A 19,760-nucleotide genomic window follows, 5' to 3' on the forward strand; every position below is an offset into this window, starting at 1 on the left:
TTCTGCTCTGTGGGGAGCCTGCTCCCCACCCCCACCCCTCTGCCTGCCTCTCTGCCTACTTGTGATCTCTGTCTGTCAAATAAATAAATAAAATCTTTTAAAAAAATAAAGGGACATTTAGTCCTCTTAAATTCTAAAACAGCTCAGCACCAAAGCACACACAGCTACTTTAATAGTCAGAAGGAAAAGGAGACACTTGGCAGCTTGAATCTGTTTTCTTTTTCTGTCTTTATCATGATGGAACTGGTCAGACAGGCTCACCAGAACCAATTGTATGCATCTCTTCCCAGTCCATGTTCAGTGACATATTGGTAACTTAAGATTGGCCATTGTAGGAATAGTTGTATTACAAAAATTGGCAAATGCTACAAATCAGGACTTTTTTTTTTCCTTCAGAGGACTAGTTGTTAAATATTTACAGCATACCATTGGCTTTATACCTGATTTCTTCTTCCCTTTGATGTCTCATCATCAAACTCTTCCTTATCATAACTAATATTTGTTCATCACTTGGTGTAAGTTAGGCACTGTGCCTTGATCTTTCTCACATATGTTCTTTTATTTAATTCTCCCAGCAACCTCAGGAGGTAGGTCTGTGATTTCAGCTTGTGGTTGAAGGATGTGGAAGAGAAGAGCAGTGAAGGACAGATTTTATTTTACAGGTACAATGTGCAAATAAATAAACTGAGGCCCAGGAAGGTGACATAATTTTCCTGAGGTCACATTTTTTAAGTAGCAGACTGGAGACTGAAACGTCCACTGACTCATGCTTGAAACCACCATGTTCTGTGGTTTCCCCAGCAAAGAAATCTGTCCTGGGATCTGAATCATGACACTTCAGCTGTAGTGTACTGTCTGCACCTGGCCTAATACCTGACCTCTCAGACCCTCAGTGTCTTCATCTGTACAGTGAGACTGGTGATAATTATCCTGCCTAGCTCACAGGATGGCTTTACCATTTAAATGATAGTTACGCAAGATTGCTTTGGAAAGCTCAAGTATAATATAAATGGGAGATATATTTCCATGCTAAGGAGTAAGGGGAAAAAATCTTCACAAAAAGAATACTACATCCCAGTTTAGAAGATTCAGCTGAAATGGGTATTTGATATAAGGAATTTTACAGTGAACGTTTCTGGGTGAAATGTCCGGACGTTTGATCTGGGAACGTTTGAACTTACATCTTGGAGTTCCTTGGCTTTGGGTCTCCCTAAACTTTTCAGGCATTTTGATTGTGATCAAGGTAGCCCTAGTTTCATGGGTAGATTTGGGTAGCATCAAATTATTAACAAGATGGGTCAGTGCTAGAAAGCTGGTGGTTAATAACTTTAGGGAGAATTTCTGCTGTATTATTTCCATGTTTTAATAAAGGGGTTCTTTGGCTGTTCACATAGCTATTTTTACTTCTCACTGTCAGCATATCTCATTGTAGTTACTTATTTAAGGCTTATTTTCTGGACCGTACTGAACTTCCATGATGTCAAATAGCCATTTGATCACTAGAAAACCTTAGCACAAATACAGAGACTGGCAGCTAGTACTGCTTCATAAATATCTACTGTGCTGGTACGTGGGTGGACTAACTACACGGAACTCTTGTAGTGTTCCTGTATTTCTTATGCCACAGTTGTCCATCTGCAAGCTTTGGAACGTTCCTTAATTGCAGTTGGACCAAGTGTGCAGGGCAAGGCCAGCCATGGGATGTTTCATGCTGCAGTTCCTTTGTGTGCTCTCAGGATATCAGAGGCATTTGGCAACAGTAGGAAAACCTCCAGCTATTCCCTAACTTATTCAGTCCAAGCCCCTTACTGTGTTATGCAAGACCTACTTTGACCTGTTTCCACCCGTGTTGCCTGCCATCTTGCTGTCCCCACTGTGTGGAGTGATCCATAATTCTTTTGCCTGGCCAACTCTTACTCACTCTTCAAGAGTAGGTTTGGGTCTTTTCCCCTTAGGAAATTATCTCCAAATTATATGGGTTGAGATTAGGCTCTGTTTTCACTTACCTATGTATTCCTTGATCTTAAGTTTTGATGTATGAAATCATCTCAATGTTTCCACTCACCCATGAGAGTATAGCTCCTCAAGGGCAAAGACTGCTTTTTCTTCCAAAGCTGAAACTACATTTAAAAAAATATTTTATTTATTTATTTGACACACAGAGCGAGAGCGAGAGTGAGAGAGATCATAAGTAGGCAGAAAGGCAGGCAGAGGCAGAGGGGGAAGCAGGCTTCCTGCTGAGCAGAGAGCCTTATGTGGGGTTTGATCCCAGGACCCTGAGATCATGACCTGAGCCGAAGGCAGAGGTTTAACCCACTGAGGCACCCAGACGCCCCTGAAACTATTTTTATATGTCTGGGATGAATGTTCAGTAAATGTGATGAACTGAAGTGACTAATTCCAAGTGAAATTTCATTTCCTTCAAGGGACAAGACAGTGCGATGAAATGTCAATCCTTTGTGGTTTAGTAGGTTGGCAGTCCTAGGGTTTATTAGGGGGACCAAGCACGATCCTCTTTCCACCAGCTAGGGTTGAAGCATGGAGCATCAGGTTATGGGTTCAGTGTTGGATTCATATCTACGTTTGAGCAGAGGGTGCAATTTCAGCCTCACTATATTGGTTTATTCTGTCTTGAGAGAAGAGAATCATAGATTTCAATCCACAGCCTCCAGATTGGAGGAACAGATGATTATTAGTATGGACTATAGAGATGCAGCAGGAGAGGAATATTTACTTACTTTGTCTTCAGAAAATTTGAAAATCCTCACAAGGTTGAACTCAAGATTTCATGAAAGAGGTTGGTGCTGATGGTGGCGATTAGCAGGGAGAGGGAGGTAAGGCACACCATACTTCAGTGCCCCAGTTTCCTCTTTTGGAATAATAGATCTTTCAGTGGGAGTAGAGGATATTTATTTTCATTTTAGTGGTCTTAAATATGAGTTTTATTACTGATAATAACAAGCCCCAATTAATATCAGTTCCTAGACAATCAATTGGTGACATTCCCTAATAGCATCATATCTGTGCACTATTCAATGGACCTTATTTCTCTTAACTACTTCTCATTCCATTAGTTTGCTAAATTAATGGACACGTATGTACAATGGTTACATAGATTGTACTAAAATGCCTGATAAGACGTAATTTTTAAACAAATGGTAGGAAGCAATTTCAGATGAGCTTTCCACTTTCATGTCTGATTTAACTTACCATTGATGGCAGTCTTTCTAATTCTTCTTCACTGATTGGAAAACACAATGACTCCCAAATTCTGTTTTCTGCATTTCCATCCACTGGGCAGTAGTAAAAAGGGCGATTTCTTCTGTAGATATACTAGGGTTAGCAGCTCTCAACATGGTCACAAGAACCTGTATTTGTAAAAGTTTCACTTGTCACTCTGATCCGCAGCTAGGTGATAACATGGGTGTCTTAGTTTGGGCTGCTGGAACAAATATACGATGACTTGGTGGCTTAGACAAAAGCAGGTTTTTCCTCACAGTTCTAGAGGCTGGGAAGTGTAAGATGCCAGCAGATCCAATGTCTGGTGAGAATCTTCTTCCTGATTTGCAGATGATCCTTTTCTTGTATCATCACATGGCAGGGAGCTCTCTTCCTCTCCTTAAAAGAACACGGATCCCCGTGGTGGGGCTCCATCCTTATGACCCAATTACCTCCTACAGGCTCCACTTCCAAAAACATCACAATAGAAATTAAGGTTTCAGCATATGAACTTTAGGGGGATACAAATATTCAGTCCACAATAATTGGGTTAGAAAATTCTTTTTTTCTTTCTTTTTGGCATGGAATGAGTGCAGGGCAGTGCTTCAAAAATTGTTCTCTTTCTATAGATGAACAATGGTAAGACAATAAATAAAATGCAGTTGTCTAAGCACTTAGTGAGGTTTCTTATATGCTACTTGGGACATCTTATTAAATTAGAAAACAAAGAAAAATTTCTTTGGTAATCATTTAAAAAGTGATACTTCTATCATACTTGTTATAACTCCCAACTAAAATGACCATTTTTAGTTCTTCTGTCTATTAAATCCTTTCTAATATAATTACTAAAACTTAGATTAATCCAAACTAAATTAGTATGATAAAATTACATCTTCTCTGTATTGTCTCAAGAAGTTAAAAACATCACTTTAGACATACTATCAATAATTTTATAGCTTCCTATGAGATAAATAAATAGAAACAATTATTTTATTGATGCTAACCAGAAATTCTAATAACAGTAAACAAAAGTGTTCAAAATTGCAACTAGATGTCTGGTAGATAACAAGCTAATTAATGAGGTAATTTATATGTGAAGCCTAATCATTTGTAATTCAAATCACATATAGACAGACCCTGACTTTTACTGGTTCATCTTATGATCTTTTGACTTTATGATGGTGTGAAAGTGATATACATTCAGTAGAAACTGTACTTGGAATTCTGAATTTGGATCTTTTCTTATATGGTCCAATATTGGACCAGTATATGGTCCCAATACTGTCTTGTGATGCTGCTGGGCAGCAGTGACATAGCTGTAGTGAGTCATGTGATCAAAGGTAGACAACTTATACCCTTCCAGCCATTCTGTACCCATATAGCCATTCTTTGTTTCATGTTTAGTACAGTATTTAGTAAGTTACATGAGATACTCAACACTTGATAATAAAATAGTCTCTTGGGTGATTTTGCTCAACTGCATGCTACTGTAGGTGTTTGGAGACGTGTAAGGTAGGCTAAGCTAACCTGCAATGTTCAGTAGGCTAGCTTTATTCAATACATTTTCAACTTATGATAGGTTAATCAAGAAGTAACCCCATTGTAAGTCAAGAAAGATCTGTAGATACACATATTTATATGCAACAGATATAAAATAGTTTCCCCAATTCTAACTTCTAAAAACTAGTAGATATTTACTACTTGGGAGCTGAGTAACTTCATGGTCCTTGTATTAAATATTGTAGCACATTTGCTCATAGGTCAGCAGATGGATATAATTAAGGCTAAATGTACTTATCCCAAAATAAGATAACCAAATTGAAACTCTGAACCAGGGAACTTACTATTCATTTCTAGATTTGTCTTCCCTTTTGAAAGTCTACTCTGCACAAGAATTTGTTAAAGCGGGAGTATTTATGCTCCTTTACCAGACAGACCTCAGTGTAAAAACAACCACCGCACCCCGCCCCCACCTAAACAAGCAAAACTGGAACATCACCATTGCATTATACCTAGTTCTCACCAATAATTCAAATTCTGACTGATAGAGTTGCTTTTGTTAAAAAAGTGGTTTAAAAAATATTTTATTGATTTATTTGACAGAGAGAGAGAGAGAAAACATAAGCTGGGGGAGTGACAGGCAGAGGGGGAAGCAGACTCCCCACCAAGCAGAGATCCCAACATGGGTCTCCATCCCAGGACCCTCGGATCATGACCTGAGCCAAAGGTAGCTGCTTAACCAACTGAGCCACCCAGGCGCCCCTGTTTATTATTATTATTATTATTTATTTTTTAAAAACTCTTCTTCTTTTTTTTTTTAAAGATTTTATTTATTTATTTGACAGAGACAGAGCGATCACAAGTAGGCAGAGAAGCAGTCAGAGAGAGAGGAGGAAGCAGGCTCCCTGCTGAGCAGAAATCCCGATGTGGGGCTTCATCCCAGGACCCTGAGATCATGACCTGAGCCAAAGGCAGAGGCTTTAATCCACTGAGCCACCCAGGCGCTCCTATTATTATTATTTTTTAATCACAGTTTACTGATCTATGCTAGAGGCAGAAGAAAAAATACTCTGTCATTTATGAAAAAGTAGCGAGTTTTAAAATACTTGACTGCATTCACAACAGGAAGCCTCATGGCTTTTAAGTCCATATTCTCCATAGAGAACTACTGTTTGAGTGGATTATGTAGGAACTCAGGGGCATAAATACAGTTCTTATGTAACAGGCTGGGGGTGTATGACTTTTGGTGTTAGGCCCAGATATGTAATTCAGAAGTAGCAGAATTCTCCATCATTTATTCACTATTTAAAGCAGTACTGGGGCACCTGGGTGGTTCAGTGGGTTAAGCCTCTGCCTTCGGCTCAGGTCATGATCTCAGGGTCCTGGGATCGAGCCCCGCATCGGGCTCTCTGCTCAGCAGGGAGCCGGCTTCCCTTCCTCTCTCTCTGCCTGCCTCTCTGCCTACTTGTGATCTCTGTCTGTCAAATAAATAAATAAAATATATTTTTAAAAGCAATGTTTACTAAACATTTCCAGTGTGAATGTAGTGCCTCTATGTAACTTACAAGTAAAATCTGCTCCCGTGACTACCTATATACTATTAGAAGAGGTGTTGGAGAGGATGGTGGGTTCATAACTACAGGTGGGTTTCTGGGAACATTTGAGGCGTCCAAATCGTCTTTGGGATTCCTATTTTATCTGTGGTTGTGTTATATCTGACTCCTTTTTCCTGCTGGCAACATGTTAATGGTCTAGCTATCTACAAGTAGACCCCCTTTGTTTATTCAGTTGGACATGATAGTCCTGTGCCCACTGAGTAAGATGGTAAAGCAGTGTGTGTTGGTAGAGTCTCACCTTTGTACTATGGTGGGCATCATTGGTTATAGAACCACTATTTTTCTAACTGACTTGATTATTTTTTCTTATAAGGTGATGGGGCAATACCATTTTGTTTACTCTGGGGAACAGCTGTTCACTGTTGATGGGCATCCTTGCATAGAGGAAATGGTGGGCTGAGAATGGTATCTGCTATAGTCTTCTCTAAGGAACTTGTCTATTCACCAACTCCTTGTTTTCCCCTACGAGAATCATTATTTCAATATTCAAATGAAGAAAAAGGACCTTTTGAGGGAATAGGAGATTATTGTCTTTTCTAAAAACTGTGATTGCCCCCATGGCTTCTGAGGAAGGGAGGAAGACATAGACTCAGCGTGAGGAACTTCTGTGACAAACGTCAGAAGATGGTTGTCACTTGCTTTAGATATCCCCCTCATAGGTTTCATTTTGATTATCAAAATATACCAGAATGAGTTAGATTGGATGGAATCTCAAATCGGATTCCTTTTGGGCATAGATGTTGCCAGAATGACCTGATATGGGGTACCAGAGAAGCATATCTGGTGGGGAATCTGTAGCACTTATTTTTTCTCCACTGAAAACCTACATTCTTGCTATTTATATGGGTTTTCTTCTCCCTTTCTCCATCCCTTTTATATCTGGTATTTCTCCCCTCGATTCTTCCTTCTTTCCCAGGTGTGTTTGATAACTGCTCCCACACTGTCAGTGACAAGGGCTGGGCCCTAGGGATCCACTCAGGGAAGGACATGGGAAGGCGAGACGCTCGCTTCTTCTTCTCCCTTCGCTCCGACCGTGTGAAGAAAGCCACCATTGTGACTGGCCACAGTCGCTACCAACCAGGCACATGGACACACGTGGCGGCCACTTATGATGGACAGCGTATGGCCCTGTATGTGGATGGCACTCGGGTGGCTAGTAGCTCAGAGCAGTCTGGTCCCCTGAACAGTCCCTTCATGGCGTCTTGTCGTTCTTTGCTTCTGGGGGGGGATAGCTCTGAGCATGGCCACCATTTTCGTGGACACCTGGGTACACTGGTCTTCTGGTCGACCGCCCTCCCACAAAGCCACCTCCAACACAGTCCTCAGCATCCAACAGGAGTGGAGGATCTGACCACCCTGATCCTGACTGCCAGTTTTGAGCCCTTGGAAGAACAGTGGGCCCCCTTTAGGGATGGGGAGTACCCACAGCGTGAGGTTCTGCAGGGCTTTGAGCCTCAGCCTGAGATTCTGTCACCTTTGCAGCCCCCGCTCTGTGGGCGGACAGTTTGTGACAATGTGGAGCTGATCTCCCACTACAACGGGCACCAGCCCCTCCAGGGAGAGAAGGCGATCCGCTACCAGGTGGTGAACATCTGTGATGATGAGGGCCTGAACCCCATCGTGAGCGAGGAGCAGATCCGCCGGCAGCACAAGGCACTGAGCGATGCCTTCAGCCGCTACAACATTACTTGGCAGCTGAGTGTCCACCAGGTCCACAACTCCACCCTGCGCCACCGGGTTGTGCTGGTGAACTGTGAGCCCAGCAAAATCGGCAATGACCACTGTGACCCTGAGTGTGAGCACCCGCTCACGGGCTACGACGGGGGCGACTGCCGCCTGCACGGCCGCTGCTACTCCTGGAACCGCAGGGATGGGCTCTGCCATGTGGAGTGCAACAACATGCTGAACGACTTTGATGACGGGGACTGCTGCGACCCCGAGGTGGCTGATGTTCACAAGACCTGCTTCGACCCTGACTCACCCAGGAGGTAAGGAACTGGAGCTTGGGGTGTCCTACCTACAGGGTGCATTTCTCACGTCATTCGATGCTTTTGGTTTCTGGAGAGAAAAGAGGGTTCACACAGCCCCCAAATAAAACATCCATCCTTTTCACCAGACATTATTGAGCCTTTGTGAAGTCCTAGGTTTTACATAATTAGGGACACAGGGATGGCAAAGACAAGGGACAGACCTCCCAGAACTCATTTTCTGTGGAGCAAACATGGTGTGATGTGCACCTGAAGACATAGGCCCCAGGTGCTTGAGGCACAGGAGAGCCACACAGCTTAGTCAACCAGAGGAGGCCAGGGGCTCTGCATAGAGCAAACGAGGTAAACACTGGCAGAAGCCAGTCAGCACCAATAGTATGTGAGCGTCCTTCCTATAATCATAGTTTCCCAGCAAATTACACAAATCCGTGAAGAGGCCTCATGTGCCTCTGGTGAATTTTGGGCAGTTCAGCAACTTCAGGAACACAAGGCATTCTACAGCTAATCCCCTGTCTCCTCAAGGTGACCACAGTCTTCCTCTTTGCCTCATTAGATTCCATTCCCCACAAATCATCCAGGAAGATCTTTTGTAAAAGGTAAATAAAAAATCCCTGTTACTCCCCTTCTTACTTTCATCCTCCCCACTGTTCTTAGAACCAAATCCACATCCCCCACCTGGCTTGCAGTGTGCTGTAAGCAGACCCCTGCCTACCTCCCCACTTTTTCCACTCTCACACCCTCGCTGCACAGTCACCCTGCCTCTCTCCTGTTTGGATGAGGAGATCAGGCTTGATCTTGTCCATGGGTTTTGCAATTACTGTTTCATTTTCTTGGAAACCTCTTTCCCTTGATCTTCTCTTGGTGGGTTTTCTCTTGTCATTTCAATATCAACTGAAATGTCACCTCCTGAAAAAGCCTTTCCTGATTTCCCCGAATTAAGCTACTCAATCACTATTACGTCAGCTAATTTTGATACTTTGTGTAATACTCATCCCTTCTAATGTTTTCTTGTACTTTAGTTCGTCTTTCTCCTGGCAGAAATATCATTCCATGAGATCAGGGCCCTTGTTAAGCACTACATACTTAGTGCCAGGAATAGCCCCAACATATAGTCATTTGTCTCATGTTTATTGTAACGAATTAATGAATCTGATGTGTCTTCTATTGTGAGACAGAAACCAGTAAGAGGATTTCCATTACTGTCAATGCAGGGGTTGTGGAGTGTTGGAGGAGGTAAGAAAGGAGAGAGGTGGGTGGTAAACTTGTTAATTTGAGTATGCAGGCAAGGCTTCCTCATGACAACTGGTACCTTTGTACAGATTATAAAAAGGCTCACATCAGAGCTAAGGTGTAGTGTTGGCAGGAGCAGGGAAGACTGGATCTCAGCTCTCACCCAATACCTGGGTGGCTGCCTTTATGTTTGTTGGCCACAACTTGTATAGTAATTCGCGGCATCCCTGTGTGTGGGCAGTTAACAGTAATTAATAGATCAGCTTGTAGTTCAGGCATGTGATGTCAAAGACTAAGTGTAAAATTTGGAATCAGGACACAGTTGGATTTGAAAGCCCTTGCTACTTAACTATAAACTGTGCAGTTCACTTTCTGAAATTCAGATGTCTTGTCTAAAAAGAGTGTGATTGCAGTAATAAATTGCATTACTTGTATCCTTGGGTTATTTTGTGAATCAGATGACATAAGGGATAGAAAAATGCTTGGTGACTGATGTTTAAAAAAAATTGTCCTAAACTAACATTAATTATTGTCATTATTAGACCTGGCAGATGGGAAGCCATTTGTTTATATAATAATACGAGGTGGAAGTGATAGCATTCCCAGAAATATTCACATAAGAAAGATTCTGTTTGGGTTTAGGTTTTAGATTTTGATAACCTTAAGCAGAAGCCCAACCTCACTAACAACAGAGGTTGCCAGCTCTCTGGGGAGACAGGGAAATCTGGCTTCTTCTTATTTTTCTCCTTGCTGATTACAACAGCCCACTGCCAGGTGCCCAGGCATCATTCTTAGAGTGGTCCTGTATGTCTCCAAACACCTACAGCTACGACCCTTAACTAGGTGTTTATAACTTAGTCCCTTTACTGACACAGAGTTGCCATGGCAACTTATCCCTTTCTAGCCCTAGACCCAGACATGTTTCAAACCTGCCTACCCCGACATACAAAATTCACTTTGTGGAATAAAAACAAACTCTTTATACTTTTTTTGATAGTTAAAAATATTTAAATCATAGTAATAAATGCTCATGGTTCCAAATATCAAGCTGTACCAAAAGACATGAGGAGGAATGGCAGTCCGCGGCCCAACTTTTCCTACCCTTCTCCACCCGCTAGCCTTGCTCTCATATTTGATCATTTTACCGGTCTCTTTTGGCAATTACCTCCATGTCTTCAAATATTGTATTTATATTACTTGATCCATTGATTTTAAACATTATGCATTGGGTTGCTCTTATGATGAAGAGGAGACTTTGACTTTTATAATGTTTCCTTCTTCTCTCCTCCATCTTTTCAGTATAGTTATATGACCATCTTTAGTTAGATCAGTTATATATATTTACAACATCATAGCTTTGATTTTTTTTCCCTGCAGAACAAACTATGATTCCATTATTATATTTTTTCCTGGCATAGCTTCCCTTCCTCCTCCCACCCTACCCCTTGAGTCTCTGTTTCTTCCCTCCCTCCTTCCCTTATTTCTTCCTTTCTTCCTGCTATCATTTTTGATAACCTCCATTGTTTTTATCTTATCAGTTAATCTATAGACTGTGTCTTTTTTTTTCATTCTGTGGAGATCTTCCTTCTAGTTCATTCTATTTTTTCTCTCCTCTTCTAATCTTTTTTTCTTTGTATTTGAGAGAGAGCAAGAGAGAGTGCATGTGTGTGTTTGGGGTAGGATAAGAGGCAGGGGGAGAGGGAGAGAGAGACTCTTAAGCAGGCTCCATGCTTAGCAGGAGCCCAATGTGGGGCTTGAGCTCAGGACCCTGAAATCATGACCTGAGTCAAAATCAAGAGTTGACACTTAACTGATTGAGCCACCCAGATGACCCTTCTCCTCCCATTTTGACGAGTTATCTAGTCTGCTGCACAGTTGTCATCCCAGAAATTCTGCTTTTTGGTTGGAGCCACTGTGTCCTGAACTGCATGATTATCTTTCTTTTTATTACCTTACCTTACTGGACATTTAATTTATAACCTTATTTTACCGGAAGATATCCTTGGGTAACTTTCTAAGAAAGAATGTTTTAAGTAACTTTTTCTGAAAAACACTTCTCAAAATGTTTTTGTTTTGCCTTTACACAAAATTGATAGTTTGCCATGGTATAAAATTTTGGGTTGGAAAACATTTTCTCTCAGACTTTTTGAAAAAATTCATTAGTTGGCTGTAGCTCCTCTTTTGATAATTGTGTGTCTTTTTAGAGTTGAAAGTTTTGTTTCCTTTAAAAATTGTTTAGAATCTTATCCTTGTTACTTTCGGGATTTTATGATAATTTTTTTAGGGTTGGCCTTTTATTTTTCTTTTGTTGAGCACTCAATTGTCCTTTTGATTTAGATACTCATGCCCTTAACTTTGGCAAACTGCCTTGAATTATTACTTTGATACTTCTTTTTTAAAAATAACATATAATGTATTATTTGTTTCAGGGGTACAGGTATGCGATTCATCAGTCTTACACAATTCACATCACTCTCCATAGCACATAACCTCCCCAACCTCCATCAGCTACCTCATCCCTCCCACCTCCCTCCCCTCCAGCAAGCTCCTGAAGATGGACCTCCTGAACTTATTCTCTTTTTTCTCTCATTTTTTAAAAAAGATTTTACTTATTTATTTGACAGAGATCACAAATAGGCAGAGAGGCAGGCAGAGAGAGAGAGAGAGAGAGAGGAGGAAGCAGGCTCCCTGCTGAGTAGACAGCCTGATGCAGAACTCAATTCCAGGACCCTGGAATCATGACCTGAGCCAAAGGCAGAGGCTTTAACCCATTGAGCCACCCAGGTGCCCTCTCTCATATATATATTTTTTAATTTATTTTTTATTTTCAGCATAACAGTATTCATTATTTTTGCACCACACCCAGTGCTCCATGCAATCTGTGCCCTCTATAATACCCAGCACCTGGTATCCCGACCTCCCACCCCCTTCCCCTTCAAAACCCTCAGATTGTTTTTCAGAGTCCATAGTCTCTCATGGTTCACCTCCCCTTCCAATTTCCCCAACTCCCTTCTCCTCTCTATCTCCCCATGTCCTCCATGCTATTTGTTATGCTCCATAAATAAGTGAAACCATATGACAATTGACTCTCTCTGCTTGACTTATTTCATTCAGCATCATCTCTTCCAGTCCCGTCCATGTTGCTACAAAAGTTGGGTATTTGTCCTTTCTGATGGAGGCATAATACTCCATAGTGTATATGGACCACATCTTCCTTATCCAATCATCCGTTGAAGGGCGTCTTGGTTCTTTCCACAGTTTGGCGACCGTGGCCATTGCTGCTATAAACATTGGGGTATAGATGGTGCTTCTTTTCACTACATCTGTATCTTTGGGGTAAATACCCAGTAGTGCAATTGCAGGGCCATAGGGAGGTTCTATTTTTAATTTCTTGAGGAATCTCCACACCGTTCTCCAAAGAGGCTGCACCAACTTGCATTCCCACCAACAGTGGAAGAGGGTTCTCTTCTTTCCATCCTTCCTTCCTTCCTTCCTTTTATTTCCTTGAGTTTATCTTCCAACTCTTCTACTGAATTTTTAATTTTAACAATAATATTTTTAAGACCTTCTTTTTTTGGACTTTCTATATTAATCTATTTTTATTTTAAGGATACAAAATTCTTTGAGGCTAAAAATAAGACATATTCTGATTTTTCCCCCCTGTGCATGATATCTGACTCATCTGCAGTTGACTTTTATTTTTCCTTCCCCCATCCCTACCCTTTCTATCTGTCTTTCATGCGGGTGGATTTCCTGAAATATCTAGCACTTGTTCACAATAGGAGACACGCTTTTGAATCTCTACTTATCATGATCTAAAAAAGGATAATTAGCTCTGAATATCTTCTTTTGGAGGAAGAAATCTGCATAGTGGAGAGGAGAACTATTCTGTTTCCCAACTCCCTTATATTTATTTCATATATAGACTTTTTCCCTTCTATCCTCTGCCTTGTATTCCTTATGCTATTTTTTTTATTAAAAATATTGAGTGTTTTTCATAACTCTTATTGGCAAGAACCATATTTTGAAAAATGATTATTGATGTGCTGGACACAGTGAGCTAAGCAGAGGGACAAATATAAAGAATATATAAAGAGCAGGTGCTAGCAACTTAGTCGAGGGTTTTAGTAATTTTGTCAGAATTCCCTGGATTTATTTTATCAAAATTAAATCCAGGCCAATGCACTGAAAGCAGAATATGGAAGCAGACTGCTTTTCTGGGCTATGGCTTGGGTTGTTTGGAAGGACTATGAATTCATAGAGACATAGATCTCTGGATATTTCTAAGTGTGTAACTTGGTTGAGCTAGTGGTTGTCTTTACTATTCATATATAGTGTTCTATTATTATAATTAGATCACAGAGTTCAAGCTCATAATTCCATTATACTGTGACTCTGAAGGAATCCATCTTTAACAAATGCCATGCTAGACAGTTTTTGAGCAAACAGAGTGTGCCACAAACAGAGTCTTCTCAGGAGCTTATAGGTTAGTGGGGGATAGTTGGGAAATGGAGGACACACCTACAGATAGATTACTAATATGCAAGTGCAGTGATCGGCATATGAACAATCCTCCTCATTTTTCAAACCTCACTCAATATTTCCCCACCCTCAGCAAGAAATCTAGCCCAAATGACCTCCCCCAAAGGCTCTGAGAGGAGCACAGAGCCTGAGGATTCCAACATCAAACATCTGTAACCCAGATGGGCTTATCAAAGGAAGAGTATTTATCAGACTTGGGCTGGTCAGAAGGAGATATGAATTATAGATACATTACCCAGCCAGTTGAATAGAATTATCAAGTTAGAGGAACTTGGCTTATGGGTAGGGAAGGCTACATGGCCAGATGTCTCTTTGTACATAGTAGCCACCCTGGGAGAGCATCTACAAGAGCTGAAGGCAGGAAGAAGGTTGAGAATCTGCCTAATAAAATCACAAATGTTGACCACTCCCTATGGCGTATCCTAGGAAGCCAAGCCAAGGGAATCTCCATGCCTTAAGGGACATTCAGCTTCCCTGACCTTTGCATACTTCAGCTTTGTTTCTGTTATTTTTCTCTCTAAAATTATGTCTCAGAGGTAAAGAAGGGCTCTTGCTTCCAAACCTACTTTTTATCCCTTGTTCTTTCGCTCCTTTTCACATCAGTGTTGAGCTTAATGTCCACTTAAATTAGGAACAGTGTGCTTGCTTCTCCATTTTGGGTTCTGTATGTCAGATCTCATAGTATTATTTTCATCAGGAGAAAAATCACCAAATAAAAACAAATGGCTGAGCATAGGTTAAGGAAGTAATCAATCGTCTAGTATCAGACCATGCTGTGAAGCAGATAATGGGATGCTTACACATTTGTTTTTTGAAGCCTATGGTAGGCTAAGGTCTCTGCATGTTGATGACTCACTGTTTCTTTTCTGCCAAATTCCCTGAGTTTTGTACTGGGGAGTTTGAGAGCAGAAGGACTGCTTGACATGGCAGTGCTAGGACATGGTCCACTTGGCTCTAGAAGGGTCCTCCAGAGAGTGAGCTGGGAGCCCTGCAGGGGCATATCTGAGAGTGGTGTCTGCACTTGCACAGCGCAGGGTTTGTATCCAGGGGCCGGAGGGCTGATGCACGTGCTGTCAGAGGGAACTGGTAGAGAAATCGGCACTACCCAGACTGGGAGGTTTAGTATTAGCTGCACTTTGCTCACCCACCCTCTGTGGCTGTTGAGCCAAAGGAACTGTTGGGCTGGGCCCCTGCAGTGGCAGGTCTGTTAAACATCAGCCAGGCTTCATTATATGTTTCTTTTGAAGTTGAGATTCACAAGACTTCTGGTGGAAACTACGAATGGTTTAAGTAAAGTTCCCTGTAGCCAAAAGGAAAAAAAAAGAAAAAAAGCCCAAGAAAAATAAGCATAAGAGGTAAAAGAGAGCAGAGAGAAAAGAAGTGGGGGAGAAACTTTAACATGAAACAAAGAGACCTCTCAATCTCTCCCCTTCAAAATGTACAAGCAGGGTAAACTCTCAAGAGATGAGTCTCACCTTCCCTTATCCATTTCACACAACAAAGGCAATAAGAGGAAAGAAATAAAACACTTCTGGTAAACTTAAAAAGCTTACCTACAAATAGAAATGTCTCATGTTTGTTTTCCTATAGGCCCATTTCTCCCTAGTCCCAGTAGGTATCCTATTTCAGGGTAAAGTCCACAATTTTTCTGTCCACCTGGCTCAATGAATTTTTCTCTCCAGGTAAGTAGGGGAGAGGTTGTTTTTCTCCTTTCTGCGCTGATTTCCTAGCCAAATAGACAGACTTGTGAGATAGCCATGTGGGATGTCTGGGTTGAAAATATTTCCTCTTAGAAAATTTTTAGGAGAGACCCTTGTCTCCAACTACAGTCCGTTGTTTAAGATACTCTGGTGTTTTCCTAGGAGTTGGTGTGCTGGCCCCAGCATCCTGGTCAGATGCCAGTCTGTCTCAGATGATTTCACTGAGGGATCCCTTCCTAGAATTTAAGCCTTGGAATCTCAAAGAACACTGCACACTTACAAATGTTTTCTTTGTCGTTTCCTCTGGGAACCCTGTTTGGATGTTACTTAAGCAACCAGAGGAAAGTTAAATCTTCTTGGTGGGTCTTACCCCTAACCCGTGGAAGTAGGTTGGGGAGAGGGTGGAGCATATGGTCAATGTGGGCACTGGGGGTTTCTCGGAGGATGTGTTTCATTGGAGTGCCATCCGCTGGCGGATGCTGCTGCGTCATCAATTCCCTGGACACCAGCCACATATCCCATGTCTCACCAGGACCTCTGCAGCTGTGGGTCTGACTCCCCTAGCTTGATACTTACATAGGTCCTACTTACCTCTCAAGTCTCAGAATGTCACTTCCCCCTTCTTGGGAACATTCCTTGTCCTCAAATAACAATTAGCTGTCTCATTTGTATCCCTTCTCGTTTCTCCTCCTGCCACCACCCTGTTCTGGCCCCCTCCTCTCTCACTTGTATTATTGCAATAGCCTCTTAACTGGTCTCAGCCCTTTTGCTCATGCCTCCCCATTCCCAGTCTGTTTTGAACATAGCTGCCAGAGTAATCCTATTAGTATAACTCAGATCCAGTCATTCCTCTACCTAGAATTCTCCAGCAGCTTCCTAGCTCATTCCTAGCTCATGCCTAGCTCATTACTACTATAACCGACAGTACCCTAGCTGATCTGGCACCAGTTACTTCTTGCCTCACCTCCTACCCTGCTTCCAGCCACACAGGCCTTGACAGACAGACTTGTCAGACAGACTTGGACTTGACAGACAGACTCCTACCACATGAGCTGTTCAGTGGCTTTTCACTCTGCTAGAAGGTACTTCCTCTAGATTTATTTCTCCATGGCTGGTTTTCCCATTTTTTTCCAGGCTTTTCCCAAAGTCACCTTCTAGGCAGAGCCGTCCATGGTGACCTCATCCAAAATTTCGCACACTCCTCTGACTCTTCATAGTTTCTTTCCTGCTTTGTTTCTCTTTTTAGAATTTACCATACATATATATATATGATTAGCATCCATCTTCTCCACTTCTCTAAGTTCCGTCAGGAAACGGGTTTTATATGTTTGGGTTACTGTTTCACCCTAGCACATAGAATAGCAAAAGGACTAGATTAAGAAGTGTTCAATAAGTAATTGTTGAATAAAAGGATGTTCTCACCACAGAATGATGGTTGGCAAACAATGACCTATGGGCCAAATTAGCCTATCATCTGTTTTTGTGAGAGAAATTTTGTTAGAATGCAGCCCTATCTACTTATTTACTATTGTTTATGGCTGCTTTCATGTGGCTGAATTGTGTAGTTACAACAGACTATGTGGCCCACAAATAAAAAATATTTACTATTTGGCCCTTTACGGGAAAAGTTTGCCAACTCCTGCCGATGTACATACTCATTATAATATATTGTCATTACCCATTGTTGTCTGTCTCTTGCACAAGACCTTAGGCTCTTTGTTCATAGTTCTTGTAACACAGAAAGTACTTAGTTCATATTTTTTAAAGTGAATTATCCTGTATATAAATGAAAAGTCAATGGCATGGGGGAAATGGCAGTGTTGGGCAAGAGTTTGAGTATGGTATAGTATGCTACTCTGTATTAAAAAAAGAAGGGTGGGGCGCCTGGGTGGCTCAGGTGGTTAAGCCGCTGCCTTCGGCTCAGGTCATGATCTCAGGGTCCTGGGATCGAGTCCCATATCGGGCTCTCTGCTCGGCAGGAGACCTGCTTCCCTTCCTCTCTCTGTGATCTCTTCCCTTCCTCTCTCCTACTGTGATCTCTCTCTGTCAAATAAATAAATAAAATCTTAAAAAAATAAATAAATAAAAATTTAAAAAGAAGGGAATTCAGAATACACACTTGAGTAATCCCTCCTACTGGTCTCATTACTGTGGTAGAACTGCCATATTCAGAAGTAAGTAAAAATAACTAAAGATACTCGTGAAAGTGTGAAAATGCTAGCTGAGGAGGGAAAAGGCTGTAAGCCGTTTTATTCATTATCTCATTACTTGAGTAGCAGTGCTCGCAGATGGTTCTGAGAGTATGAAACATGGATTAAGTCTTGATGATGGGAGAAGCAGTGAACTACAATAGCCAGGAAGTAAGATGAATCTTGATTAGCAGGGAGACAGTGACTGAGGGAAAGAATAGGCCATTCAGAAGGGATACAGCAATTGCTCTCTATTTACAGCATTGTTTTCCGTGGTTTTGGTTATCTGCAGCCACCTGTGGTCTAGTAACAGATGACCCTCCTTCTGACATATCATCAGAAGGTCAGTAGTAACCAAATGTGATGTCACAATGCCCATGTTGTTCACTTCCCTTTGTCTCATCATGTAGGCATTTTATCATCTCATGTCATCACCAAAAGTGTGAATGTAGTACAGTAAGATATTTTGAGAGAGACCACATTCATGTAACTTTTACATGAGTTCTTATGTTGTTCTATTTAATTGTTAGTTGATGAATCTTACAGTGCCTAATTTAGAGATCAAACTTTACTGGAGATATGTATATATAGGACAAAACACAGTATGCCTAGGGCTTAGTACTATCCCCAGTTTCAGGTATCCACTGGGGTTCTTGGAATGTATTCCCCTCTCATAAGGAGGGGATCCCTCTTCAGACCCTGATCAGATAAAGCTTATTTGAAATGATGTCACAGATTAGCCAAGATTCTTGCTAAACTTCTAGTTGGGCTTTTGTGGTTGTAAACAATAGAGGCTCACTCAAGTAACAAAAAAAAAAAAAAAAAAAAAGAAAGAAAGAAACAAAGAAAGAAAAAGAAAAAGAAAAAAGAAAAAGATTTCCTGTACAGTGACATATGGGCTAGAAATGGAGCCAGAGGCTGCTGGGGCTGGGGCTGGGGCAGGTTCAGGCTCTCAGACAAAGGCTGTAGGCTTCTCTAAATCTTAGTGCATTTGCATCATGCATATCTTGTTTGCTAGATTAATAAGAGTTCCTGTACCCTTATTGTGTTAGTTTAAAACCAGACTCAGCTTGCTGTGGCTTCTGCTTTATCTCATTAACTCTTCAGATTCATATCCCATTGCTAATGGTCTCAGTCTTTTGCAGTATTGTGGTTCAAATTCTGGAAACAGTCAGTGTGAGTTGGAACAACTCATCCTTGCATGTGACACCAGAAGTCATAGGTTTCTGTCCAGCTTTGAGTTCAAGCAATTGTGGGCAAAAGAGCAGGACAGCAGACAATGTTCCTCAGGGTTTTGAGGCAACAGTCCTCTCCCAGCTGGTGCCAACTGTCTGGGTAGAGTGAGCTGGTGTTTCGTGTTCATTTCTTGAAGATGAAATGCCTGCAGCCATAATTTCTGGGATTTTTCCTTTTCTTAGACCTGAGACGTAGGTATTCCTAGTAATGTAATTCCCCTGGAATTTTAATGCTAGTTTTATTTCTAAGATTCTATGATTTAGAAATCAAAACTCAAATATGTCAGGATAATCCTGGTTAACTACCTAGTTCATAGTAAATATCTATATCTTACTATGCTGTCTGCCTGTCTATCTATCATCTATTTATCTTACAAATGAACGTTTTTTGTATGAATTATCTTATTCAATGCTCACAATAGGTCAAAGAATTAGATATTTTTATTATCTCCTTTTCTTATAAAGAAAACTGAACTTTAGATGATTAACTCTATCATCATGTAAGGGCAGAACAGGGATTAAAGTCTGACTTCAGAGCTGG

At 41.3% G+C, this 19,760-nt stretch overlaps 1 protein-coding gene across 1 annotated transcript in view; it reads left to right on the forward strand.

Moving 5' to 3' along the window:
* PAPPA2 (pappalysin 2) overlaps positions 1–19,760 on the forward strand; it is a 288,850-nt gene that overhangs the window by 25,974 nt on the left and 243,116 nt on the right. Inside the window, exon 2 of the mRNA XM_013061142.2 lies at positions 7,252–8,323. Within this exon, the coding sequence (XP_012916596.1) occupies positions 7,252–8,323 (1,072 nt within the window). The remainder of the gene's footprint in view (positions 1–7,251; positions 8,324–19,760) is intronic.

The sequence above is a fragment of the Mustela putorius genome, unplaced genomic scaffold (genome assembly GCF_011764305.1).
Source record: "Mustela putorius furo isolate JIRA1106 unplaced genomic scaffold, ASM1176430v1.1 tig00003942_pilon_pilon_pilon, whole genome shotgun sequence".
NCBI classification, from domain to species: Eukaryota; Metazoa; Chordata; class Mammalia; order Carnivora; family Mustelidae; genus Mustela; species Mustela putorius.